The 26,966-nt window shown below is 46.9% G+C and overlaps 1 protein-coding gene across 1 annotated transcript in view; it reads right to left on the bottom strand.

Annotated features, from left to right (window-relative positions):
* Positions 1–931: 931 nt before the first annotated feature.
* The window catches only part of LOC149341988 (arylsulfatase B-like), a 29,969-nt gene continuing 3,934 nt past the window's right edge, over positions 932–26,966 (bottom strand). Inside the window, exons 2-10 of the mRNA XM_089542060.1 lie at positions 16,780–16,888; positions 14,253–14,412; positions 12,249–12,361; positions 11,898–12,008; positions 10,587–10,712; positions 8,573–8,699; positions 7,826–8,119; positions 2,025–2,461; positions 932–1,069 (exon numbers count right to left, since the gene is read on the bottom strand). Of these exons, the coding sequence (XP_089398186.1) occupies positions 932–1,069; positions 2,025–2,461; positions 7,826–8,119; positions 8,573–8,699; positions 10,587–10,712; positions 11,898–12,008; positions 12,249–12,361; positions 14,253–14,412; positions 16,780–16,872 (1,599 nt within the window). The 5' untranslated portion in view covers positions 16,873–16,888. The remainder of the gene's footprint in view (positions 1,070–2,024; positions 2,462–7,825; positions 8,120–8,572; positions 8,700–10,586; positions 10,713–11,897; positions 12,009–12,248; positions 12,362–14,252; positions 14,413–16,779; positions 16,889–26,966) is intronic.

The following is a 26,966-nucleotide window of genomic DNA, read 5'->3' as shown; positions in this document are numbered from 1 at the left end:
GTGGAAAGGAGGGTGCAGCTACAATGCTCTAGCGTTAGGAGGGTTATTGTGGGCCAAACTTGGCGTCGTTGGGGGCTTGACGCCTTGTTGGGAAAGAGTCAAAAGCTCGAAAACACCCCCGAAGACGAAAGTTGGTGAGTACTGGAAATCTGATTTCAACTAATTGAACAACAAGTAGAGAAATGAATTCTCAAAGCGAAGCTTTAATTATCATTTGTGACTACAAATCAGCCACGCAATCGGAGTCGCAATGCTGGCTCATACCATTCCACATCAAACGCAAGATTGCCTGTGAATTTTTTTATCTTTTGTGCTCATTGTGGGTTGAACATTCGACAGAAAAACTGAAGATGTTAGTCTCGACTAATGACTACAGCCGCCCTCACTTCCCTCGCAGGAATCGCAGCCATAAGCCCCCTTATTTTATTCTTCAGGTTGCGAAGCTATTCATCTTCGGAGTCATATATTCACCACCGGTGACAATAATTTGGCGGCCATTAAAACTAGATGCGACGGTGCCTTTCAAATCAACACAACGGCCTCTACTATGACGAGGTGGTTGTGACTTCACACACTTCGCCTTGCGTTTGATGACACTGCTTAGCGTATGCTTACTGAATATGAAAAATAAAATCACCCACTAAAAAACGCGCTAAGTAATGCCTGTATCCAAGTATAATCGCACACTATAAGAGCTTACTTCTAGCGTTTTCCCCAATTGTTCAAATTTTGCTTCAGTGGCTCCTAAAAACGGAGAAATTAAACATTTTCTTGCGGAAGTAGTAGTTGTTCCGGATGCTTCCACATTCAGCTCATTTCATTGTCATCATGTGCGGTTACCGAGGGAGCGAATAACTTAGAAGAAAAAAAAAAGAACCTTCTTTAATCGTTCGTACCGCGACGACGTATTGGCATAACAAAATGGCCGCTGTCAAAGAGGTACATCCAGCCAGGGCGCCCAGGTTCCATTGTGATACCCAGGAAAGCCAGCGGGATCCCTCGGTTCGATCAGAGGTCGTGGTGCATCAGCGGCATAAGCATAGAGGCGCTTCATCAAGTTCGCCACAACCTGTTAGAATGGGAAGCCAAAATTGAAATGTGTACAGCACGCAGGGAAAAATGGTGATCTGAAGAGCGTGAATGCCGTGAACGTGAACGTGAATAGAATGCGGCTATTATATGCATGATGGCAGCAACTGCGGATCAACCAAGCTTCTACCAAGCACCATCAAAGTCATGTTTTAAACACTGGTGCTGAACATATTTCTAAAGAGCCCGTGTATAACTTGGTTTCCTCGTTACTCTTTAGAAATTATTTGTAAGTGCCAATGTTTTATAACTTTAGGTCTTCTGAAAGTGTTCGGGCATGGTTGTACTTCATGAAACGTCCCCTACTTCAACGCTTCTAAAAGATAGCTTTCAAGAAGTCTAGTTGCCGCATTAACCTTTGAAAACCACGCTTCTTTGGATTGAATATCTGGGATATCTTAGCAATTATTTCAGTCTACATGTGCTCATAACCATTTTCTCCGCTGCTTTTAAGATGTAAAAGGCATTGAGCAGGCAACTTGTTTACAGGCCCTCAGCACTATAAAGAGTGTAGTTAGGTTTATGGGGGTATAAAGCCCCTAAGCAGCTAAAGCTATGAGAGGCGTCGTAGTGAAGGGCTCCGAAAATTTCGGACACCTCAGTTTCTTGAACAAGACCTCACGTCGCACAGTACACAGGCTTTCAGAATTTGGCCTCAATCAAATTTCGACCTCCGTGGACAGGATCGAAGACGCGTATTTGGGGTCACTTCTTCAGCAGAGGGCATTAAGCACTGAACCACCGCGGCCGCTAAACTGTGTAGTTAATAAACCGCCAGCCTACAGACTGCAGTTGTCTGCGTCTGTAGGCTGTCGTTTTATTAGCTTATTTGGGTAGGCTGTCGTTTTAGAAGTGCAGCCATTGCCGCGTATGATTCTGTCGACCCGTCATTTTCTCCTCATTAAACATTACAAAAGAGTGTACTGCCCACAGACCTCAGGGTAAGAACTGGCCAAGTTGTTCAGCTCGCAGGGATCTTTGACGACATCAAACAGATAAAGAGTGTTGTTCGTCGAAAAGTTCTCGTCTTCATTCTTGCCGCAGTTCACCGCTGCTCTTTCCCTCCATCCTTCGGGAATATTCAGTTGGCTCGTTTTGTACAGGTCCCGCAAAACATTCGCCACCTTGGATTGGGCCAGGAGTTCATCTAGGTCGTTGCTGGGTCGACTTCCTCCGGGTACGGGGTAGCGCAGGTTATGAGATCCGGTGCCATCCAGCAGCAACTTGTATCTCGAATCACGCACCGCCGCTGAATGCAGGATCCACCTGTCGTAGTTGTACAGCATCTCGACGCGAGGCGAACTCAGCCCTCGAGACAGGGCGCGCCACATGTCCTTTCCGTCCAGTTCGCCCAGGTTCGCTACGTCGCCTCCTGAAAGCAAACGCAAGGGCCTTGTGAAGGTTCGCGACAAAATGTAGGGGGTAACGCTTGACGTGGTGTGACACCACCCGTATTGTCCTCACAGGAAAGCCTGGGTGGGGCGTTTTTTATTTTACTGCCTCATCTAATCGAAGCTGTAGGCGCTAACGGCCAATGCTGATCTACGCCTCTGCAGTTTAAAAAATGTGTCAGCCGTTTATCTTCCGATAAGTTTTCTGCCCGCCGTGCGACGACTATCAAGTGGAGTTTTAGTTTTCGTACAAAAGTTAGCGCAAAACACGACACTCACAAGAAAGGTGGACAGGACAGCGCTTTGTCTTGCCCACCTTTCTTGTGAGTGTCGTGTTTTGCGCTAAGTTTTGTACGAAGAATAATGCACCAACTAGCCCAGCAACAAGTGTTAATCAAGTGGCGGCTGGTCTCTTGCTAACGGAGTTGGACCTCACAATGAGCGCATTCTATCGGAGTCTAAAAGCGCTCTTTAAAAGCTTGGGTAATTGATGAAATGACACTGACAAACGAAGCCACAAAATGTTTAGCTTTGATTATTTGTTTTCCGCTACACCCTTAGCCAGAAAAGCACAAATGATAGTAAGTGGCTTCTCCCCTAATGCACACACATTAGGAGGTTTTATTTACACCATTCATATGGAGTATTGTATTTACTCTCCCATGCAAGGTAGGTAGTTAGGAATTCAGGGGAAAACTTTTACCACCCACAGAAATGAAACGATAACATGGCGCCATGTCTATGTATGCATATTCAGGTTCATTCTCACAGCAGCGCCAGTGGCGGAAACAGAAAGGAAACTGCAAGGGCAGGTGACAGCCGAGTTTGGGCAACTGCGCTGCTTTCATGTTACCCCGAGTCACGCGTTGTTTGCGCCGTTAGCAAGTCCAGTGGCGGCAGCAGTCATCTGCTTGTTGTCTGACTGTTTTTTGCGAGTTCATTTGGTGGCTTATTATTGTAGGTAAAGCGACGTGAGCTCACAATCAATGCTCCGGAGCTGAAAAGGGTTTTCATAGAAATTTTCATCAACATGCACCCCATTAAGCTGAACAAGAACCAGAGCAGAATGAGTTGAAAGTGGGAACACCATTGGAGGTAATCTTGCATGACAGTGTTTGCTTTCATCTTCATGTCTTTAAAGTTTGATTTCTCACTATGATTGAGGAACACTGCAGCTCATCAGCTTCATCAAATTTTTGGCTTTAAAACTGTGTTCCATTGCAGTTCCATTTTTGTGTACCACACTACGCTAACCACGCTGATAAAATCTGTCACAATGAGGGCTAAGTCGGTGCTCTAACGGGTGGCTGCACGAACACATGAAGATCAGGCATGGCGGGAGCGCTCTGGAGAATTCAAAGGAGCAGTTCAATAGAGCTTACTGTAGTTTAAAAGGTGAAAATTCGACCTATGTACCGCGGAAAGCGCCCGTGAGGCACAGAAGCAAGTAGATACCCAGCCACTATGGTATACAAGGGGGCGCCACTCACCACCATCATTACACGATTAACCAGAAGTAGACGAGACGTTAGGTGGCAGTGCTGGCAGTGCAAACTTGTGTTTTCTTTTAGTTTATTGGGGACTTGAGGAGCGTTGAGGCCAAGAAACTCCATTTCAAAATGAGAGTTATAAAGAGAAGAACCTTTGCTTTTACTCCATTACCGACTGTAGGAAATAAAGTAGGTCATTTACCACATTTTTCTCCATACGAAAAGTAGATGTTTCGACAGATGGAGCTTAAATAGCTACGCCAACCATTTAAACTCTCATTTAGGTTCACTCTTGTTTACAGGTAGACTGTGCGTGTCTTTGAAAAACGATCGTGGCGTCGGAGAGCATGACATCTTCTGACATTAAACACTCCCAAAATAATTTTTTTTATGAGTCAAAACGCCGCAAAGAACAGGTGGAATACAACAGAAAAATTATATTATTTACGTAAGACCTGGTAACTAAAACTGATCTGCTTTTTCGAGGGAAGGCTCCATACCCTCTAAACACGAATACACCTATATGGGAGTAAAAAGACAGCGTGCACGCAAAAACTACCGACGTAATGGAGCGAGGACAGCAACAGCCGACTTATCTGACGTGATCCGGCGTAGATGTGTATCTGTGCGGTGCCTACGCTCTACGGCTGAGTAAACAACCTAGTAACGTGTCATATCGGCCTTAAGTGAGCAAGCTATCATGACCAATTGCTCCGCGAACTATTTTACACCAACCTTGAAGCGCCGTGGTACTAGGAAAAGTGTTGGTCAAATGTTAAGGGGAATCCTCCAAGGTGTAGCAGATTTGTAATAGGGGAGGAATTACACATTGACATCCACTCAAGCGCAGCCGTAGGGCTACAAGGAATGCTAAACAGCTTTCTCAGAAATAAGGATGGAGAACTGAGCGAGTCAGTGGGGATTCATGGTTTAAAATTTTTATTCACGGAAAGGTACCTATATATGCTATTTCATAACCCGCGTCTTAACAAGCACTAACAAAACAAAAACGAAACCAATATCGCAATCCTCTTTTTCTCATTCTGTGGAGCCACTGTCATACTAGTAGTAGTAGTAGTAGTAGTAGAAGACGTTTATTCGGCCAAAATTTACAGGCCGAGCATGTCGACCGCCTGGGCGACCAGAAGTCGCTGTTCTTCCTCCCCTTCAGCGCCAAGCCAGTCGAGCCAGGTGGTGATGGATAAAGAAGGTGGGGGGTAGGAACCCGACTGCTGAGCAGCCGGGCAATAGAAGAGGCAATGGGCAAGGTCCGCATAGATACAGGGGCAGTTGGGACAGGAAGGGTCCGATCTATAGCGATAGAGAAAGAGGCGAGACGGGGTGATGATTGCATTCATTTGAACGTGCCGAAGAAGGCGAGCCTCCGGCACTGTGAGTGATGGATGAGGGGGAGGGTAAAGGCGTTTGTCGAGGCGGAGCTCGAGGTAGACCTCTTTTATGGTGCGGCGAAGGGTGAGTCTCCCACCGTCCTCCGAGGGCTTGGGCCAGGGGATCAACGGTGCCCGGAAAAGTGTGTCACGGGCGAGCTGATGAGCCAGCTCATTGCCGTCAATCCCTGAATGCCCAGGGACCCAGCGGAGGAAAACGATGGAAGGCTGCAATGCGGAGACCGCTCGTTCGACCTCCTGTTGAAGAGAAGGGGTTAGGGTGCGTTTCTGTATGTGGTGTATAGCGGCTTGTGAGTCTGAATAGACTGTGTACTCTTGAAGAGAGGGAAGGAGGGCAAATGACTGGAGTGCATGCGCAATGGCGAGGACCTCGAGGGACAATGCATCTGGAGGGCGTAGAAACGGCCCGCTGGTGTGAGTTTCAGGAGCGGGGAGGTGGGGGTGGTACAGGGCGTAGCCGCAGGAACCTCGAGGAGCCACGAAGGAGGCATCCGTGTAAGCTACACCCTGGGTATCAAAGAGAGGGGAATGGTGCTGTGCGGCCGCATGACGACGGCCGGCGTGGAGAACGGGGGACATGTTGGACGGAAGGGGGAGGATGCGAAGATTGGGAGCCGGGGTGGGAATAGGAGAGGTAATCGGGGCGCAGGGAAGGGGCGAGATACCCGCTTGAGTCAGTAACCACTGACCCTGACGGGTAAGGGAAAGCCGGGCAATCTGCGAGTCATGATGGAGAGAGAGCAGAGAACGGAGAGGATGAAAGAGGCCTGTTGCAAAGATCTTTGCAGTAGAGGTAGTGATAGGGAGGTTGAGAGCTGCCTTGTAGAGGCCCACAAGGGCAGTCTCAAGAGCGTTAAGTTGAGTCTATAACCACATTACAGCGCCAAAGAAAAAAACCGAAAGGCCGGATGAAAAAAAATCAGGCCAACCCTCCATATTGTCGACTCGCACTGAGATATTTGCGCAAAAATTCTATCTCCCGATCGAGCAAGCCGACAGATGGTGATGCGACACACGTGTTCTCTTCCTTCTTAATCAGTGTAAAAGCAAAGGCGCCGAAAACCATTGCTGTAGGACTGCTGTACCTGCGGTACTGTGGCTTGAAGCTGTCGCAAGAAATGGCGGGAGCGATCACTGGAGTGTCTGGACTGGAAGTCACGTTATCCACAACATGGCGAGAGGGGATACCAATGTTCGCAGTCTCCTGTTGAACAGCCACATGGATAAGGAAGGTAGCGGCCAGGATGTTTTCCGCCATCTGCTGTGCGGGGACAGCGGGAGTCATGGCCTCTAGTTCCCAGCGGACGATGCCTGTCAAGTTACCTTGGTTGGAAGGCTGCCGGAATTTGCCTCGCACATGTATTTGTCGACTTTCCTGCGCAATGCCAGAGCGTCCGGATGTGAGAGATGTAAGACTCGGAAGATGTTTGGCGGCGAGATGCAATCTCCTTGTTGGCGGCGAGTTGGGGTCCGATAGGCTTTCCGAACGGTTCGCGGAGCTTCTGTTTGCACACGATCGAAAAATTCCCATCGTTTTCGTCTGTTTCAAACCAAATCCAGGTGGGATCAGTCATAAAAGAGATCACATTGCCAAGCATCAGCGTGAAATCCCGCCTCCTGTGCTTAACAATCCCGCGTGCTTTGCTTAACAAAACACGTTGCCGGGCTAGTTGGCTACGCGTTCATAAAAGACGAGCCAGTGTTCCAGATCAACGACAGCAGTCCCGCAGGATGTTCCATGGTCTCGGGGGTGGGTCAAGCAGACGGCTGGCGTGCTTGGCGAGGATGGGGCGGGCAGCTTTTGTAGGCATTGCGAAGGTGCCTAGGTGGCGGCCGCAGAGAAACCTTAGTGTGTGGCCCAGGATCTAATTCAGGCACCCCCACCAAAACACGTTATGGAAAGGGATTTACAATCAAGTGTGCCCCGAAATTTGGAGTACAACGGTCGAGACTTGATAGCAGCTGAAATGCGAGCCCTCAGCGTGGTCGCCGTGAAGAACATTGATAGCCACTTTAACGTCGAGTGGCCCAGTACCCGCACGTAACACTAGTAACAGTATTATTGTTTTTTTCTTCAAATTTTGCGACTCTCGATTAGCGATACGGCAACAGGAATAGTTTTTCGGTGGAACGGCACCGATGACCACGCTGGCATGGCGGGCTGGACGGTGCAAAAATGTGCCATGCTCCATTACTGTACCCAGCAGAGGAGCAATGGCAAGGCGGAAGCTTGCAGTGAGCCAGCGAGCATTCAAATGATTAGTGACGCAAGCCGATCCCGGTCAACGACGGAAATATTTTGCAAATCCAGAACCTAGCAGCAGGGCAAGCTACACGGGCAAAAGTGTTCGCACCACGGTCCAGCTTTAGCTCGCCCATTGCTTTACCGTGAAACTCCAGTTTCTACATAAAGTGGGAATTTCAGTGGAATGGCTGGGACACCCACCGCCTATTGAGTACAGCGTGGGCACCCAGTCCGTGATGTGCATCAGTTGATCAGACACAGTGCGGTTGCGGTCCAGCAGGGGACTCCAGATGAAGGCGGCCACCCGCGTGCCTCCTTCGTACAGTGTGGCCTTCGTGCCGCGTAGTGGCCAGTTTATACCGCGGGAGGCATGCGGGCCGAAGGGGGCACCACCGTTGTCGCTGCTGAAGACGATGACGATGTTGTCCAGCATTCCAGCATCACTTAGCATCTGAAACACCTCGCCTACAGACTGATCAAGTGCGTCCAGCATGCCTGCGATAGAAAAAAAGCGGCACACTGATTAGAGTTTTCACATGTAACTTCGCCCACTCAGCCACTGGATAGGCACAGATAAAGAGATGTTTATATGTTTGTTCATGATGACGGGTGGTGGTAGTGCTGTTTTCAAAATTTGTGGGATTAGATTTCGTCTCCATCGAAATTCGACCGCCGCGGCCGGGGTCGAACCCGGTCGAATTTCAATGGAGGCGAAATTCTAGAGGCCCGTGTACTGTGCGATGTCATTGCACGTTAAATAACTCCAGGTGGTCGAAATTTCCGGAGCCCTTCATTACGTCGTCCCTCATACCTTGAGTCGCTTTGCGACGTTAAATCCCATAAACCGACCAAACTAGCACCCCCTTATCTGGAAAAATTGTCCGGCGTCAGCATCGACGTTAGCGACCGGGTAACCGGGTAGCCGGGGGAAGAGAAACTCAAGCTTACCAGCAAATATCGTCCTATTCCGCTCTCCTATGTATGGAAACTTAGCTACATTTTCCTCTGGCGCCTGCAGTGGTGAGTTTTTTCCTCCAGAGTGAACTGCCTGATGGCTGAGTAGGAGGAACAGTGGCTGCGAGGAGAAAAAGCACAAGGAACTGCGATAACTGGTCGTCCGCTCAGCGACTGTGGCGCACTGAAACTGGGCATGTGATTGGTCGCAGGATTTATAGAAGCCGCGGCGGCCGCCATTGGGCCACAGCAAAATAGAAAGCGCGCTCGTGTATCAGATTTCTGGCAGTGTTGAATGGGCACTGAAGACAGCTATATCTAATCATTGTTCCTGAAAAATTTACAATTTCGTTATTTCTGGCTATGCTGGCGTTTGCCTGGTAGCAAAAAGCTTATTTATGGGCAAGAAAATTGGAATGCCGCCACTCGACTCGTGACGTCCTTATCGAAAAGGATGTTTTGCCGTCGTTCTGAAGCAATACCGGTGTAGCGAAGCCTCTGGAATCCGCGCACAAAAGTCGGTGTGGGCTCGCGCATTTTACTTGCGGATCGCCCTCGTACTGCATGATTTCTGTTTAGTTTTGGTTTAGTTTTTTCTAGCTTTTAAAAGCCCCCTGTTACGCAACAGTGCTCTCTTAGTGTTTACAATGTGGTACGTATAGATACACGCCAGCTCCTGTTTATCCTCATTTTTCCTTCGAAAGGATACTGAAGAAAATTGCATTCAGTTGTGGTCCTTAGCGAAAATTTATTCCCTGGATTTTTCTGGATATTATAATGCTTGTCCGCCAGCAAAAGACGGAGTTATCGGCGAGAAAACGGGTTTAAAAATCTTCCTGCCTCTCGGTCCAAATTATTGGCGTCCTTACGAAAAAAAGGACGGGCTGCCATAGCTTTGAAGCGAATGCTCGTGTACCACAGCCAATGGAATGCGCATCCAAAAATTGGTGTTAACGCGCATACATGTGTTCCAATTGTAAAATCTTCCTATGATGGCGCCGCCTGTATTTTGCTTTTTCTTCTTCATTTCTAAGTTTTTATTCGCTTAGTTTTCGGCTGTATTGGCCTCTGATTTCGATACAGTGCCTTGTCGGTGCAGGCAAACATTTATTTCTATTCAATGTCCCTTTAGGAAACCAATACGGCTCGAAATAATACAAAGCCTTCAACTTTGTACTTCGTTGCAGAGAATGTTGCTCAGAATAAATAATAATAATAATAATAATAATAATAATAATAATAATAATAATAATAATAATAATAATAATAATAATAATAATAATAATAATAATAATAATAATAATAATAATAATAATAATAATAATAATAATAATAATAATCCTAATGAACAAACCGTCATAGCATATCAATTTACAAGGCGGAAGTATATGAAGCCTTCACGGGATGTCCCGGGCGCCATTTGCGGTCAGCGCGTAATTTCAGCACTGCAAATCGTATTAAGAGGGAATGATGTCTTGTTACGTATCGCCGGCCTTTCGCAGTACTCCACTGGCAAGAAAATCGCGGCCACTATGATGGTGAGAGAGAGGGAGAGCTCTTCAATGAAAAACAGGCATTTTAACAGGCGTGAATATTCGCTGAAATGCTACTCTGTGTAGGGGTGGGAATAGGGGAGTAAAGTAGGAAGAAGGGTGCTGGAAAAGAGTGCGGTCATTGAAGAGGGTTGTAACGCAATAGTTCACTGTATGATGGCGCCTTTGGATAAGTCCGAAGTCATGTTCTGTGCTTGGACAGTGGGGTGATCGAGTGTTCGCGTAATTAAGAATTTGTTTGAAACACCAATAGCGTCAAAATAGGCAAATTGAAATATCGTTGCGCGTCGCTGCTGTCTGTAGCAGCCTAAAGGACCTAGTATAGAGTCCTCTTATGGCTTTGGTGAATAGATATATAAAGCATCCCTCACTACATAGGCTGCATGTGCTACTTTTTATACGTTTTTCAGTATGCCAGCATATTCTACGCAAGATGCTACTTCCTGTAACATTACCTTTGACTTGTTTCTGTTGGCGATGATGTGTTGCGCCCTTTCCGTGAACAAGGAGGTTGAATATTTTCCCACCTCCGACCACAGTGGCTCAGAGTTGAGCCAAAAATCAAGGCCCGTGTGATTTTTCTGGAATAAATACGATACAAGAGCGCAGCTTTGTCTACCTTAATTATATAAGAAAAAAAAAATGCTTGTTTTTCATTCCTCACACAAGCTGCCGTATATGTAGCCCGCAGTGAAACATTGGAGAAGAAAAGAGGTGAGAGGAGAGCATTTAATGAGTGTACTGTTTTCCCATGCCTCAGAAGTAAGTATAGCACTGGCCATGATTTCCTCATCCTTGTCCGTGTATGACAAAGCGACTCATAAAATTGTGCTTGATGTACCGCAACGGTTGTAGATAGTTTAAACCAGGGTCATGCGATATAATTGTCACATGCACCGTGTTTTGTGAACGAGTGTGTGACAGCTAGGTAGTATTTCCAGTATGATAGTCAGCGTGATACTGACTTTTACGTACCATTAAAGGTCATGGCGGAAAGGCGTTAGGTTCCGGCTAATCGCTAAAGCAAAAAAGCGTCCCGGGCCCTATACGGGAGACTCGTGCAAAGCGAACAAAAGCCCCCTTAGAAAGCCGAAACGTCGTTTTGTTTTAGCAATATGACAGCGCCATATATATTTCCGCCGCGTCTTGTCCTGTGCTCTCCTCTCTTCGTCCTGCGTCGTTTTGCGCGGTTGCAATATGCATTCCATTGTCAACCACCAACTAGCCCGCCTTCACTTGTTACTTGTTACTTACTCCCGGGCAGACTGGTGTTCGTCAAACCTTGGATTTTACCTTTATTGGCCATTGAACACCTTGCACCGAAACGCCCAAGTGGTGCTTGGTATGTTCCGCAGCGGAACGTAATTCACGCAACAATTCTTTTTTTTATCCGGAATTCGTGAAGGAAGTACTTAGTGTACACTACTACGTCATCACACCTGTACATGAAGTGTTTCCTTCGTATACAAGTTGCAATAACCATCTGTGCGTCACTTCGCTTCATTACGGCGACTTTGAGCAGAAGTCATTTGAAGCCATTTTCTGTTTGTCAGGCATTCGACGCTAAATAATATTAACTTCGGAATGCGTAGACTGCTTTCTTGAATGGCCGCCTCTGACAAGGTCTTTTTTAGCAAAGTGATCTGAATAAAACAACCAAATGATATGCAGCAATGCGAAGTGTTCAATGGCTGCAATCCTAGACATTAAACCTCCCTAAACCAAAAATGAAATTCTCACCAAAAAAGCTCTTTCCACATACGTACGTATGAAACCATGTGGCTGTAGTAGTCCTCCATTCCGTTGTAGTAGCCGTAAAAACTGTCGAAGCCCCGAAACGTCGGAGTCATACTTTTAGTGCAATAGCCAATGTTCCACTGCACAAAGAAAAAAAGGACTGTAACTCTTCTAACATTGCCAATCAGACAAAAAGATTGGCTGACGGGAAAAATAGCATTGGCGGCACTGTAAAAAATTTATAGCGGTCTTCTTTTCTTGCTCTGGCCCCACTGGATCCGTCACCCGTAGCAGCGAAGTAGTTTCAGTGACAAATGTGACAGCCAATCAGAAGCGCCTGCAATGACTGTTGTGACAAGGCACAGCGAACACGGGCATACCTTCCCAATTAGGTGAGACTCGTATCCCAGTTCGTTCATGTACTGAGGCAGGATCCGTAAGTCAAGAGGCAGTCCCCATGGACTGGCTGCGCTGATGGATAGGCCTTGAACGCCTACATGGCGGAGCCAAGAAGGCAATTGAGTTTCACTGTAATAATCGAAGCTAGTGTATTAAGTTGTTAGCAGTGAAAACAAAAGACATGTACCAGACATAGACGTAAGAAGGCAGCGTGACGGAAAATACTCTTCGTTGTTGTTCTTGGTCTCTGGTGGAGTGGCACATATATACCCACAGTGTGCCCGCCCCCCCTCCCCGCCCCATACCCATGTGGGTATGCGGGGGCAAATGCTCAAGTATTCAAACAGTAGTGACATTTTAACTCAATTAAGGTAGATGTGGGTGAAATTGTGTGTGTATGTAAAGAAGTTTGGAAATTGTAACTAACAGAGTAAACTCCCTGAAGCGACGATGTATTATGAATATAATCGCACACTGGCATCAGGACAAATTCCCTGGCGCTTGCCCAAAAGGAGAGAATAACCGGAATAGGAAGAGGAAGCCCTAAACGAGCGAGGCGAATCTCTAGATAAGCTCCTGGTCGTTGTGCTTGTTTCTTCTTTGTAGCTGCTCTAAACGTGTTAGAGATTAAGCTTGGCGTTCCCGTAGCTTCTTGACAGTAATTCGGTGAAAGCTTTGACTCCGTAGTTACTGAAGTATCTTTTATGTTGCCCCGAAGAAGACGAAGCTGGCAGTGGTGCGGAGAATGAGAGTTCGTTGCCTTTTCTTTTCCGTTTTTTGTTTCGGTTTTTTTTGTACAAATTTTACACTAAGATAAAAAATTATCCAAGTACGCCACTCCTTGTACGTGAGTGTGTTTGTATCCGGTATGCACCCTCGCAAGTCTCCGCCGTGTACCTATGCTGTTAAGCCTAAGGTCATCATGATCATCACTGTGAGCTTTGTCAAGCTCACAGTGAACAATTTTATTCCGCACCTCTGTTATTAAGCATGAAATGATGGCGGAATGAAGACCGTTTTTGTTAAACCGCGATGACGGCTACCGCTAAGAAATAGTAACGACATTCAAAGTGCTGGCGCAACTAATGATGTTCATGTTTGTTCCTCTTCATTAACAAAGTCAGTTTAGCTACTTATTTGTGACCGACTGCTCACGAAACCGGCCGACAGACGACGCCTGCGCTGACATATGTCGCAGGCTGAACATGCGAGGTCATTTCTAATTGACCGATCCGATTCAGAGCTGTCCGCAAGAATGTAAAAGGGGTCTGTCCCGGTGCCTTTCATGTTGGACATATCAGTAAATTGTCAAAGTGGCGGATGTGCCCAAGGCACTCGTGATTTTGCTCTGAGCAGAGGTAACTGCATAATTTAAACGTCCGGTTGGTGGCTTGATAGAGCGGCAGTATCTGTCTACTGGTTGGGCCACACCTATCGAAACATTGCAAAGGTCGGACGTGTACATTGTTTACTAGGTGGATTTACTGAGCTCTGATTCAGGAAGAAGATTCCATTATGGACATTGGCAGATGTGTCAGTGGCACAATCAACGCGCGAGGCTATTTTGAAGCGAGCATATTTCTTTAGCGGCGTTTTGACAGACGTCACTTCAAATGATTGCAGCCAGGCATTCCTAATACTGATTCACAGTAAGTATTTATTAAAAGCAATGAACGGCTGTCATTCCCAGTCTGAGTATGTAATATTCGGAGTATTGAACTCACGCCAGCGCAAAAATGCGATTGTATTACATGCCTCTAAATTCTGTGCAAGCGCATTTTTCGACGATAAATTGCTTGTGAACGTAATTTCTTTATATATCGTAATATTTCTCTTTCAAAGATGTTATTTCTCTTTGAAGGTGCTTAACTAAGGAGCAACTGCACCACCCTCACGTTCTTGCATTTGTTCACATTGTTTCCTTTTCAAAACAAAGGAAACTAAATAAGGTGGGGCCTCTGCTTATGTATCCCTGAAAGCAGCACCTAAACGCATCGGGTAAATGCCAGTCATGAGTGCCGCCCTCGAAGGTGTGCAGGCAGGCTGGGTGTAGAAGTTGTTGAGTATGATGCCGTCCGCAGCCAGGGCGTCCAGGTTCGGCGTTGGAATCTGGGAAGAGCCGTGAAAGCTCACGTCGGCCCATCCCTGCGAGAGATAGCGATGCACGCTCAACGTGCGGAAGCAGCCAAGTAGCTCCAAACTTGTCATTAAATTCTTATTCACTCACCACTTGTGCCCTCTGAGCATAAAGTCATAAAGTCATGCCTGTGGGCATGGACACAGCAATGAAGGTGTTAAATGGCGCAGAAGTAAGTATCTGTGTCTAAACTAGCAGTCTTGCGCATGGCACTAGCACCGGCTGCCTGCAGCTTTTTAATGTCAGACAGGGAAGTTCATGCAACCATCTCCTAATAACTAATGAAAAAGAGCCGACTGGAAGAGGAGTTTAGTACAACGAGTGAAGAGCACGTTGAGATTTATGCAAGTCTCTGCATTGTAAACTAAAATACCTAAAGAGAAAATGGTGGATGCTTTTGCGCGGTTAGGCCAAATGCGAATCTGGTGCGCCAGCACTTCGGTTTCGGTTCCAGGCTCGGCTTTCAAGGTCGAGCAGGAATCAATCAAAGATCGGCGAAATCGGACTTGAGCACCGTCTTAAGGGCGTGGCGTGATAGCGCCAATGAATGACCATTATGCTGCGTCGGTAATTCTGTACTTTGCATTCTTAGATCCCTGATAGTCCCCATACAAGTAGTGGTGCAATGGTGCTGCGGTTAAGCTATGCTCCACTGTCCTGCAATGACAGGTACTGCCACCTGTGGGGCTTATGAGGCGCAGGTTTCTCTTCCCGACGAACACTTTGTTATTCTTGGTTTTACTGCGAGACCAGGCTTGATACAAGCAACCACACTACGGCTAAGTTCGGGGAATAGCCAGTGTAGGTGCTAACACACTAAAATAAAGCCAAGTTATCTAACCATGGAAAGATCTAAGTGCATGCAGACTGTCTCAATGCCCAGCTCTGGCGTCAGAAAAAACATAGCAGAACACCTTATAACCTAATTCTTTCATATGATAGTCTAGACAGCATGTATTGGAAACAGTGGGCGCAACATTAACAGAGACGCATAAAGTTTGCTAAGTTAGAGTCGGGAGCACTAAGGTGGGTTTAAAAATGACATCAATAAAATAATGCTGTTTATATATACAAAAGATACAAGCAGCCGCTTTTGTTGACATCAGCGCTGCCGTTGGCAGCGTCACTAACAGCATAGCGGCTGCCTGGCTTTCTGAAAAAATTAGGAGAGACGACGAGAAGCACGGTTGAAATGTGCGAGAAAGTGTGCCACATTGCAGGAGAAAACAAATTGCAGTGCCCGAAGTTTCTTCCAGTGAAATAACAAAAATATCGCTCTTAATAGCACTCGGTCCTATTCATAAAGTACAGTAGATAAACTCCAGGCGGCGTAGCCATCTTAGCCTAATTACTTCGAGAGCGGTGAAGTTTCAACACATCACGGTTCAAAGCTGTCGGCTCTGGGCTGACTTTCGTTGCCAATTAAAAATATTAATTCCTACCAAAGCCTCGAGTTCTGGCCTCGCTAGTGTCATCCCAGAGAAAGATTTACAAGAATATGCCGACATTTTTATGCTCGTCTGATGTAAAAATATGAACTTCCAGCGGGTACAACATGCAACGCCCAGACTACAGCTACAGTGAGCAGACACTCACAAAATGAAACACTTTATTCCATTGCTTTAAATATTGCGGCACGCTAGCTAAGCTTTGTAGCGTGATCAGTACCATGCACTATGATAGCTGAGCTTCTGTAAATCGAACTTTCTTAATTCGAATTTCTTTTTAACGGAACCAGCTCTTTGATTTCAACAATTTGAAGGGGACCGAATGGCTCACTTTAACTCTCCAACTCCACGCGATTTAAGCCAGTTTTTTTTATTCACTTTCCAACTGGGCAATGTATCCAATTGAAATTTAAAAAGAAAATATAATAGCTCTTCGATGAGTTACCGCCGCAGCAGCCGGGTGGTTTGAGCATGCGCCTCGTATTTCCGGGAGGTACGCGGTTTGTTTTCCATTGCTACCTGCTAGGTACCCGTTTTCCGGTGGGTACAGTCTTTATAGTAGCCTAGTGCTTCGCTTTTCGTAGGGCGAAATGCTTTGTAGAAGCGGTCTCTGACCACGCCTCGGGCATTCCAAACGCACTATCCACGGCGCTCTTCTTCCAAGTTATGCTTGAGCCATTAAAATTTCAATCGTAATCATCAGCACTTTGATGAGTTTACTTCTTGATCACTCGCTTTGTGTACGACTAAATTTAAGGTTGCGTGACTTTTTAGTGTTATATTACAGAAAATAAAGAAGTTATTCAAAGCGAGAGAAAAACCGTCTCAACCTACTCGACTGTGTAGTCCTACTGGAGATATCGCGTTTTGAAAGTGGGCACTCGCCACCCAGCAAAATAAGGCAGGAATACAGAATGGCCCGCTCACCAGATCGTCGGCTAGGATGAACACAATGTCAGGCGCTCTTTTGATACATTGTACCAGTGGCAGCAGTAAAAGCAGAAGTCCCGGGTAAGACATGCCTACTGTCGAAGCGCTGGGAGGAAAAAAATGTGCCCCAGGCAAATAACTTTCTCATTAAGCATTTTGTCACTTAATTGAAAGGACATGATAGTCCGAGTTATCAAGTTTTCCAAAACTTGCCGCACGACTGCTTAGCTGCAGTGAAATATTAAGTTGTGGATTAAGTACGGAGAGAGTAAGACACGCAATGGCATGAACAGTGATACCTTCTGAAGATAAATACGCGAAAAAAGATACCTGCAGGTATGTTAACACCTTTCAGAAAATAGTGATAGATTTTGATCTTAAAATTTTTATGTGTATCTGCCTTCTGAGGGGCAGTTTCGAAGATTTCTTTCAATGTATTAGGCTATCAAGAATTATTAGAATTTTTTTTAACCGTACAGTAGCCCTAAATATGTATATAAGATTAACATTCATGAATTTCGATTGGAGAATGTCAATAGAAAATGGAGGGTTGGTAATATAGGTTTTCATGATCAGCCTGCGCAATGAACGAGGATATTCGCTTTGTGATGACTGCGAAGTGTTTTATCGCTAAAAAATTGCACAACTTTATATGGAGCTGTTCCAGTTGAGGCTCGTTAACTTCATACCTTATTCATGGTTCTCAATTATCCTTGTCATCCAAATAGCATATCAAGTTTCATTCAAATATTACCATATCTAAGAAAGTTACGACCGTTCCCTTAACGATGAGCATAAAAAAAAATCCGCGAAAAATAAAAATCAAGTTTTGCAGTTTGCAGTCACTCTACTGGCTTGTGTGCAAAGTCGTACAGATCTGTCCTGAAAGTAATGAGGCGCGCATGCACTAGAGTGAGAAAGCGCTTTTGGGGGAAGGAGGGGGGCCTTCAGCTTCACAATGCTACCAGATTAGTTCGCTCCGAGCAGGCGAAGCGAGTGGACGTCTTCGAGCGTGTACCCCGGCCTGTTTCGTCGCTGCGTCGAGGGAACCATGGAGCGAACGTTGAACAGCGCTACGCGGTGTAGCTTTGCAACAAACTGAGTAATACCCCTGCTACACGGGCGTTTCGAATGCCTTCCAACCGAATGTCATCCGACACGAATACCAAACCAGCGCTGCTACACGAAGTTTTTCAACGGCATTCGGTTCAGATGACATTCGAGTCGACGGAGCTACGCGGAGACATTCCAGATTTTGGAATGCCTTCGAGCCCGAATCGACCAATAGCCGTCGACGCTGCCGTCGCTTCGCCCCGCCCACAGCCGAGCGACTGCTTTCGGCTCTGTGGCTGTCCATTTCGATACCCGCTGCTCGCTTTTTTCTGCTGTTTGTTTAGGAAATAGCTCGTGCTCTGTCTGAGGGAATGCTTGAAGATAATATTACACCAACGAACATTAACCGCGTCAGCATGAAATTTCCACAGGAGTGCGCCGATGAGGACGACTGTACTCATACTGTTTACATTGTTGCGTACGAACAGCTAGAGCTCTTTTCATTACATAAAACGTAATCAGTGTTTTAGTTCTATTCAACAACCTGTTTTCTTTTTTACCAGTTGTACCCGTGCTTGTTTACGCAGTGCGACAATGTGTGGGAAGCGATGATGCGATCGCACGCTTGAGAAACACGACAGCCGGGTTGTTGACATCGAGCAGTACCGGCGCTTCTCGCTTCTTGTCCCGGCTTCCTCCGACGTGACCAGTACTTTATTTCAAACTACTTCATGCAGAAGTATGTTTGGCGACCATTCGCTTTAACTGGAACGGCCTAACTTGTTATCCACAAGCTAGCGACGACGACGACTGCTGCTGGCCGTAAAGCCCGACTCGGCAGTCTGGGTCACATCGGCGTTTGCCGTTCATCGTATACGTGCCCTGCGATGTAAGCAATAGTTGATTTCAGGTCGCTGTTGCCAAAACTACACTCGGTGACCATTTGCATTCGCCAAAGCTTGTGATTCGCTCTTCACAACCACCGCAATCACAGATCCAACCCGGCGGACTCGCTAGGCCTAGTCGTCGCGGAAGGGAAGGGAGCCGTAATTTGCCAAGCGCTTATCGCAGGTGAGCGTTCAGGTGTGCACATGTGAAATGTAGCCGTTCGTATCGCTCATTTAGAAGCGCGAACATATTCACACGGCCCCCTCATCATCGTGCTTTCGCTCAGCCGCCGTCAAGGCTGACCGTCCGCCGATCGGATTCGTCGGTGTCGTTGGCCTGACAAATCTGTCCCATTACAATGATATTATAGTAAACTAGATATTTCGCTATAATGACATGCTGCTGTTGAGCGTGATATATAGTGTCGTTGTCGTACTAGTGTGACCGCCGCCGTCGTCGTCGCTGTACACTGAAAACGAGCTGAGGCTTTCGAATGCGTTTGGAAAGTGTCGTGTAGCACCGCGGGAGTCCGTCGAGTCCGAATGTCATTCCAATTCTCGAATGTCATTCGAACGTTGTCGTGTAGCACAGGTATAAGTCACCTACCGAGTCATTCGACGTGATCAAGACCGCATGCGGGAACGATGCGCTGTCCAGGTCTGGTGTTCTAATGGCACAAAACATTTACAAACGGCCGTGAAGACGTTCACGACGGGCAACAGTCCGGACGCCCGTCGATGTCGATTGCGGACGGTAATGTTTATTGTGTGGTCCTGAACGTCTTCACGGCCATTTGTAAATGTTTTGTGCCATTGGAACCCTTGCGACCTGGACACTGCATCATTTCCACATGCTGTCAAATGTCTCAATAGGTGATTTACTCAGTTTATTGCAAAGCTACACCGCGTAGCGCTGTTCAACGTTCGCTCCATGGTTCCCTCGATGCAGCGACGAAACAGGGGTACACTTTCGAACAAGTCCACTCGCTTGACCTGCTCGAAGCCAACTGAGGTCTTTGCAGTGTGAAGCTGAAGGTTCTCCCTCCTTCCTCAAAAAGCAGTTTCCCTATCTAGCGCATGCACGTGCCACGCCGCGACTTGTCTCATTACGTTCAGGACAGACCCTGTATGTGGCTAAAACCCGCCGAGGTCGTAACAGGGCCTCTACACTTCCTCTCCTAACTTTTACGACCTCTAGTCTCTAGCTTTCACGAGTTGTATTTTTTGCTCGTTTTGCAGCTCTTCTTTTTTTTTCGAATTTGATTTTGAATACCAGTTGACTGATGGTCTGCCCTCTTCCCATGTTGCCGATGTGTGTTCACATAAGGTGTGATAGTTTTAGCTCCGGCTTTCCTTAGGATACCTGCTGTGCCTATGTTTTCATCAATGGTGTGACATACAGCATCATAGAGTCCGAAGAAAAGAATGGGCAGACTGAGGCACATTTCAGAATATGATGCCAAATAATCCCTTTGGCATACGTGCTGGCATTATGGGGTTTTCTATGCTGACGTTTGATTAAAGATTGGGCTGAGCAGAGGTCACTATACACTGGCTTCACTTTGTTGAAGATGCCATTTGGAAGGCCGCCTCTGCCCTGCAAGCGTCCCAGTGCTTTCAGTTACTTGAACGAGCACCAAAAGGTGGTACCGAGAAGTCACAGGTTGTGTCTAAGAGTTTCTTTAATTCATCGGTAGTGAAACGGGCTTGCTAGTGCGCTTTCTTCATCGCTTGTAAGTTTCCCACATTTTCCCTGATGACGGTGCCATAGGAATTCTGCAGTCTGTCTATCAGCACATCCGTCAACTTTCCTTTCGATCGAAGTCAGCGAACAGTCTTCAATTCTCTCAATCGCTATCCAACGTCCTTTTTAAAGTTGGGAGGAATGTGATAGGAAACGAACGTTTTACAGAAAACAGTGGTCAATTTTGTGGTCAGATCTTCATTTAATCATAGATATGGTTTCTGATCAAAGACGCTGAGCGGAAAACTTGTTAAAGAACCGCTTGTCACTCACATTTATGGAGTAATCAATAAATAAATTTTTAAACTGTGCTCCCTCTGTAGCGGACTGTACATACGATGCAGCCCGGTCCCACACCTCCAGCACTATATGTGTGATTTGCATGATACTGTGTATAATCTGCCTTCAATTCTTAGATGTCAGCGTTTGTGGTGCACAACTTTTTTGCAGCTTCACATGACCTGCATTTGCTGAAGATTACTTCTACATCAGTCACCTTTCCTGTGTCAACAGAAATCAGAGACAAAGCCGTTCACAGAGGAGATCCAAGTTTATGACAAGTATCTTTGCCTTACACACCGCACTCGTTACTGCCCACTACCTGACACACTTAAGCAGCGATATCGATCATTGATTTTAATAAAACATTAACTGCAGCTTTGTAGAGGCTGGATGGTACCCTGTCGTTGTGAGAATGCCAAACAGAATAAGGCATATTCATCTAACTTTCCATAACTATCTTGAGAATAGTATCAGCTTCCTGCCGGTACTGTGGAACCTGAAGCCAAAAATGTCTTTCGGGTTCAAATCAGTTAGTACACAGGTTTGGATTAACAATTAAATCTCCACCAAAGGACAGCTTGAATTGGCCAGTGCAGACATACACATACCGATCTCCTCTTCCTCTCTCCAGTCCGGGCATAAAATGCTTGAAGTTTTGCATTGATATTTATATCCGGGCGGTCAAGAAGGTTTTGAAAACATCCGTGTAGGTTAAGGCGTATTACGGTTACACACTAAGGTCGAAATGAATGAAGACAAACTCAACAACGCGCTTACCGGAAACGAGGCTACCCGAGAAGTACGAGCTAATGAAAAGGTCTTGATCGCCTCTTCCATAAAGTGAACAGTCACATGCTCTATACTTCCATCATAGCTTTCCAGTTTTCATAGTTTTCAGGGAAGTACTTGATCTTTCTTTTTCGTATCTCTGCCTCCCTGTGGATAAGCCTTGGTAGCATTTGTAGTACTGCACTCGTATCAGAATTTTCGCTGCATCATCCACTCGAGAAAAAAAAAAAACGATAGACGTGGTGTATCTCGCCGAAACTAGCGGTATACGCCCAGACAAAAGCAGGTCCGTTTGGTAGACCGAGGGGCCTCTTCGTCAAATTGAAATTTAGTGCCTGGTCACACATTTCGCAAAAATAGAATAAATACAGCCTTGGTTCAGTTGGGGTCACATTGCCTTGATCACACTGCAGTCATAGAAGCACAAAAAGCTTTCGCTGTGACGTTTCTCAGCAATTTTGGCGGTAGTGTAAGCCTGTACAGCTGCAGCATTTTATTACATGCTCATCCGTTGTGCGTCCGCCACTCCTGCTCATATAATGTCGCTCTTTTAGCGCATGTGCATGGGGGTATGGCTGACGCTTTAAAAGATATGCGGAGGAAATACCTTACATTTTAGCTGTGCAGTTATAATCATGTCGTCGATCGAAACATTTGTGTGGAAAGTAGAAAAACATTGAGGAGTGATGACAACCTCGCCTTTGCTAAACAACAAGAATTCCACGACCTTGCCTGATGCACAGCGTTAATACTACCTGACGAAAGAGATCATCCTCACTCAGCACATTCAACGACTCACAACGAATTTTTTCAAAGCTCATCCCAAATCTGCTTGAAGACAGGAGTGAGGGCGAATTGTGTAAGAGCTTGAGCAGAGGAGCAGTCCGATAATCTCTCTCCGGATGCTTGCCAAAAAAGTGTGCAGGCTGTCCTGCGGTCGTCCAAATAACCAAAAAAGTGCAATGTAGTATTCTGCGCGGCTATCGAGACCAAATACTGGTGCCGACAAAAGTTTTCGGTACACGAAAATTGCAAAAAAGCCTAATTACCGGACAGCCTAAGCAAACAACCATGACTGAATTGTGTGCTTTGTAGTTCCCAGCGCGACCTGCACGGTGAGTCCCTCAGTTCTTGACTGCGCTTGTCAGCGACGAAATCGACGTTTTTCACGATTTCGGCGTACGGAAAACTTTTGTGATTCTTGTACAACGTGGACGGAAAGAACGACAGCTTTCTCTGTGCGTTCTCTCTCTGGCGTCCCTATAAAATTTCCATTCATTCATTCATTCATTCATTCATTCATTCATTCATTCATTCATTCATTCATTCATTCATTCATTCATTCATTCATTCATTCATTCATTCATTCATTCATTCATTCATTCATTCTCTCGTCTTAGAAGGCGGGAAAGCATATCACCTCCGAAGGTTACAGAGGAAGCTGCTCATTCTCTCATCTTTTCCACTCATGAGACATCTCGCGGTGAGAGCATGGCCGAAGGATGTGAATTCTGCTAATTCTAGAATTGGCCTTCGTGTGTCTCACAGATGTTTTTGGACTCCGCACAGAAATCAAGGAATAAAAAGGTACACAGTTACCCTTCGAATGTAAATTATGCCGCCAGGGGTATATAGAGGCCTTCTACTTACCGCAGCCAGCCAAGAAGAAGGAGTACTCGCAGAAAGACTTTTCTAGTAGCTCGACTTGAACTTGTGAATATCTCCGTAAAGCGAACAGTGCTAAAATGACGTTCGTTAGCGATGCATAAGACAACTCTCGCCCGAAGAAGGTTACACGTTGTATCTCAATATTTATCGACCTTCGTTCCTTGTTGACAATTCACCCACAGGCCTGACGACCCTGAGAACTCTGAGTGCACTGGCAGCTATGACAGTCGGGACAAAGAACCATAGGCGGCGACAATAAAACTGCGTCACTTCCTTCGCACCTGGTTGTGGGAAGTACAGAAAAATGGCTTCCATAAAGGGGAAAACTTGCAAGATACTTTTTAGAATATTTCGTTTCCTAACAGCAAAAAAGCTGAGGAAACCGACATCAATCAATCAGATTAAAAATGTAATACTGACCGGAACGGTCATTAAACAAGTATAACGCTGCAGTTTGGTCCTTCTGCACCGCTAGCAAAATGTTCGACAACTGTCGGTTGCCGCCACACCCGCTCACCGGAACGACATCAAATAAAAGTTTTAAACCATATATTACTCGGAAGATAACTCATCCTCAAAAAGCGATCGTTCATGCCATATAATACCCAGGTTTCGGAATTGTCGGCTTCGACGCAGAGCTTTGTAGAGCCCTGTTCTATATGTTTGGAGCTGCAACACTTACCTGAAGCTGCTTCCATTAAAAACTAAATGAACTACTAATGCATCCTTGAGGCTTCTGAACGCACATGATTCCTCGTGGCAGGCGCTAAACAGGTTTATGAGCGCTCAGTTTATTGCGTTACCTTTCTAATGCCCTCGATGCCAATAAAAGAACTGAAATAAATGAATAAATCAAAGTGGAAGCTTAATTTTACTTTCCACGTTGCGATTTTCCCTGGATCTGGTTGATTTATGTTGGCAGTTTCTTGCGCACATTTATTTTTTTTTGGAGCGTAGCTCTTAGGCGCCCGTTTATGCGTTTCGCGGCGTAGTCATCACCGTCGCCGTTGTCCGTTGTAACCAGCAGTGGGCGCCCTTGAAGCTGCGAAAGCAATGGAGCGGGAGCTTGGAAAGGAGAAAGTAAAAGCGCAACCTCCTCCCCTCCTTAGCAACCGGCGCGCCAGTGGTGGGCGCAGCTGTACATAGCAACCATGACGTCACACAGCAGGGGTAGAACGAGCACGCGTGCGTCGGCGGTGGCAGCTACACCGCCGCTCCGGGGAAGCGATAGTGGGCTGACCACAAGGCTTTCGCCAAGCATACTTTAGAATTTCCAAAATCTCTTCGGTATTTTTTTTGAGGAAAGGAAATGCGCAGTATCTGCCTCCCACAACTGCGAAACCAATAAAGGGGGGGGGGGGGCTTGGAAAGAAGAGGGTAAAATTTGTGGAGGAAAGGAAATGCACAGTATCTGTCTCACACATCTCGGTGGACACCTGAACCAGAGGGAAGGCGTACAACTGCCCTATTGGAACAGTGGACATCTCAATCGCGCTTTAAGCTACATGGCGGTAGAGAAAGATGTGATTCACAACGTTGTGCCAGAAACGCTGCCACCTGCCAGGGTGTCAGGTTTGGTGGGGACTTTAATGTCGATATAAAGAAAAGCGAGAATTTCTTACCACTTTTGCGGGAGAGCATCCAGTTCCTCTCGCTCGAAACGACTCCCACAGCTGACAACGTCGCGAATACTTGCGCAGACCTCCATTACGAAGTAACGTAATCGTCGGTAATTTTTTTTTCACATTTCGCCTCGCGACGGAATTGATAAACCCCTGAGACTGAACCTCGAAATTGTGCCTAGTCGCAGTTGGCCGTCAATGTCGTCAGTAATGATAGTTGCATGGTCCTCACAAACAAAATGAAATGTTGATAAGCACGACGCACAAAAAAATGGCTGAGGCTTAACTTGGTTAAGCCTGGAGAATGCGAAGCATCATCGTGTCGCGTAATTTGGAGGCGCACAACCACAGCGACGGCGCGAGGTGGGCGCCCGTTTCTCCACTGTCGTGACGTCATCGTGTCACGTGGTGTGACGTCATGTATCACGTGATTTGGAGGCGCACGACCACAGCGACGGCGCGAGGTGGGCCCCCGTTTCTCCACTGTCGTGACGTCATCGTGTCGCGTGGTGCGACGTCATGTATCACGTGATTTGGAGGCGCACAACCACAGCGACGGCGCGAGGTGGGCGCCCGTTTCTCCACTGTCGTGACGTCATCGTGTCACGTGGTGTGACGTCATGCATCACGTGATTTGGAGGCGCACAACCACAGCGACGGCGCGAGGTGGCCACCCGTTTCTATACTGTCGTGACGTCATCGTGTCACGTGGTGTGACGTCATGTATCACGTGATTTGGAGGCGCATAACCACGGTGAAGGGCTGAAGTGGTAGCTAAAGTAGTATGCTTCGCATAATAAGAAGTAAGGCTGTCTATATAACAGTCCGTCCTACACTCTACATAAACGATTTCACTTTTTTTTTTATTCGAAAGCCTCCTCAAAAAGGCAGTCTGCACCAGGATCAACTTACGTTTTGGTGAACCAAACTATCCATGGGTTAAATACTAGTGTTTTAGCATAGAAGAGAACTAGACCAGAAAACCGGACGTCTTCTGCGCACGCGCAACGTCATCACGGGGCCACGTGGGACCACTGCGCGTGCGCAGCCAGCGCCCGATAGACCGGCATGCGTCAACCCCAGCACGTCTCCGCTACGATAAAACTCTGCACTGTAAGGTAGCCAAATTGCGTCGCCGTCCGCAAGCTCCAGCTTATACAATAACTACTGATCACAATACACATCATCAGCATCATCATCATCAACCTGACTACGCCCACTCCTGGGCAAAGGCCTCTCCCATGTCTCTCCAATTAACCCTGTCCTTCGCGAGTTGCGGCCACCGTATCCCCGCAAATTTCTGAATCTCATCCGCCCACTGCTACGCTTGCCTTCTCTTGGAATCCACTCCGTTTCCTTTAAGGACCAGCGGTTATCTTGCCTTCCCATTACATGCCCTGCCCAAGCCTACCTCTCCCTCCAGACACGTCCCCAGAGGCTGCAGAGGAAGCCGCCATTGCACTTGCTATAACCCGCACGGAAGCCCGGTATATTTTAACTGACTCTAAAACTGCGATTCTAAATTTTGCTCGAGGCCGAGTTCATGTCCCTGCTTTTGACATACTGGACTCGCCCGATGCACCCCCGCCCCGCCAAGTGGAGCTGATATGGGTGCCTGCGCACTCCGGGAATCCCGGAAACGAGGCCGCCAACCTTTTAGCCCGAGGTTCTTTAAACCGGGCTCAGGTGGCCTCGGATCGGGGATTCACGAAGGATCGCATGCACTCATTCAGTGAGCTGACCCAGGCATACAGAGCCTCTCGCCAGCTCTACCCACCGCCCCACCCCTCCCTAGATAACATACACGCAACACTCTGGCGCAGATTACAAACACATACTCTACCCTCGCCCCTTACCCTAACCCACTATCATCCCTCCTTCCCCACTCCTGCTTGCGCCCTATGCCCAGAACCCTTCGCTTCTTCCCTCCACATACTTTCCCTCTGCCCGGCGGACCCTCCCCCGCGGGACCTAGAGAACCTCAAGACCTGGGAGGACTGGGAGACCCTGCTGCGCTCGGAGGACCCGGCCGTGCAGACCATCGCCACCGGCCGTGCTGCCAGTGTTATGAACCTTAGGAACATAAACACTTGAGTGCGGTGGGGTCGTGCGGGGACCCTGGGGCGTGCCCCGAATTCC

Source organism: Amblyomma mixtum, chromosome 5, assembly GCF_055824585.1.
Source record: "Amblyomma mixtum isolate Tamu chromosome 5, ASM5582458v1, whole genome shotgun sequence".
Classification (NCBI taxonomy): Eukaryota; Metazoa; Arthropoda; class Arachnida; order Ixodida; family Ixodidae; genus Amblyomma; species Amblyomma mixtum.
This window is presented reverse-complemented; position numbering and strand designations above follow the sequence as displayed.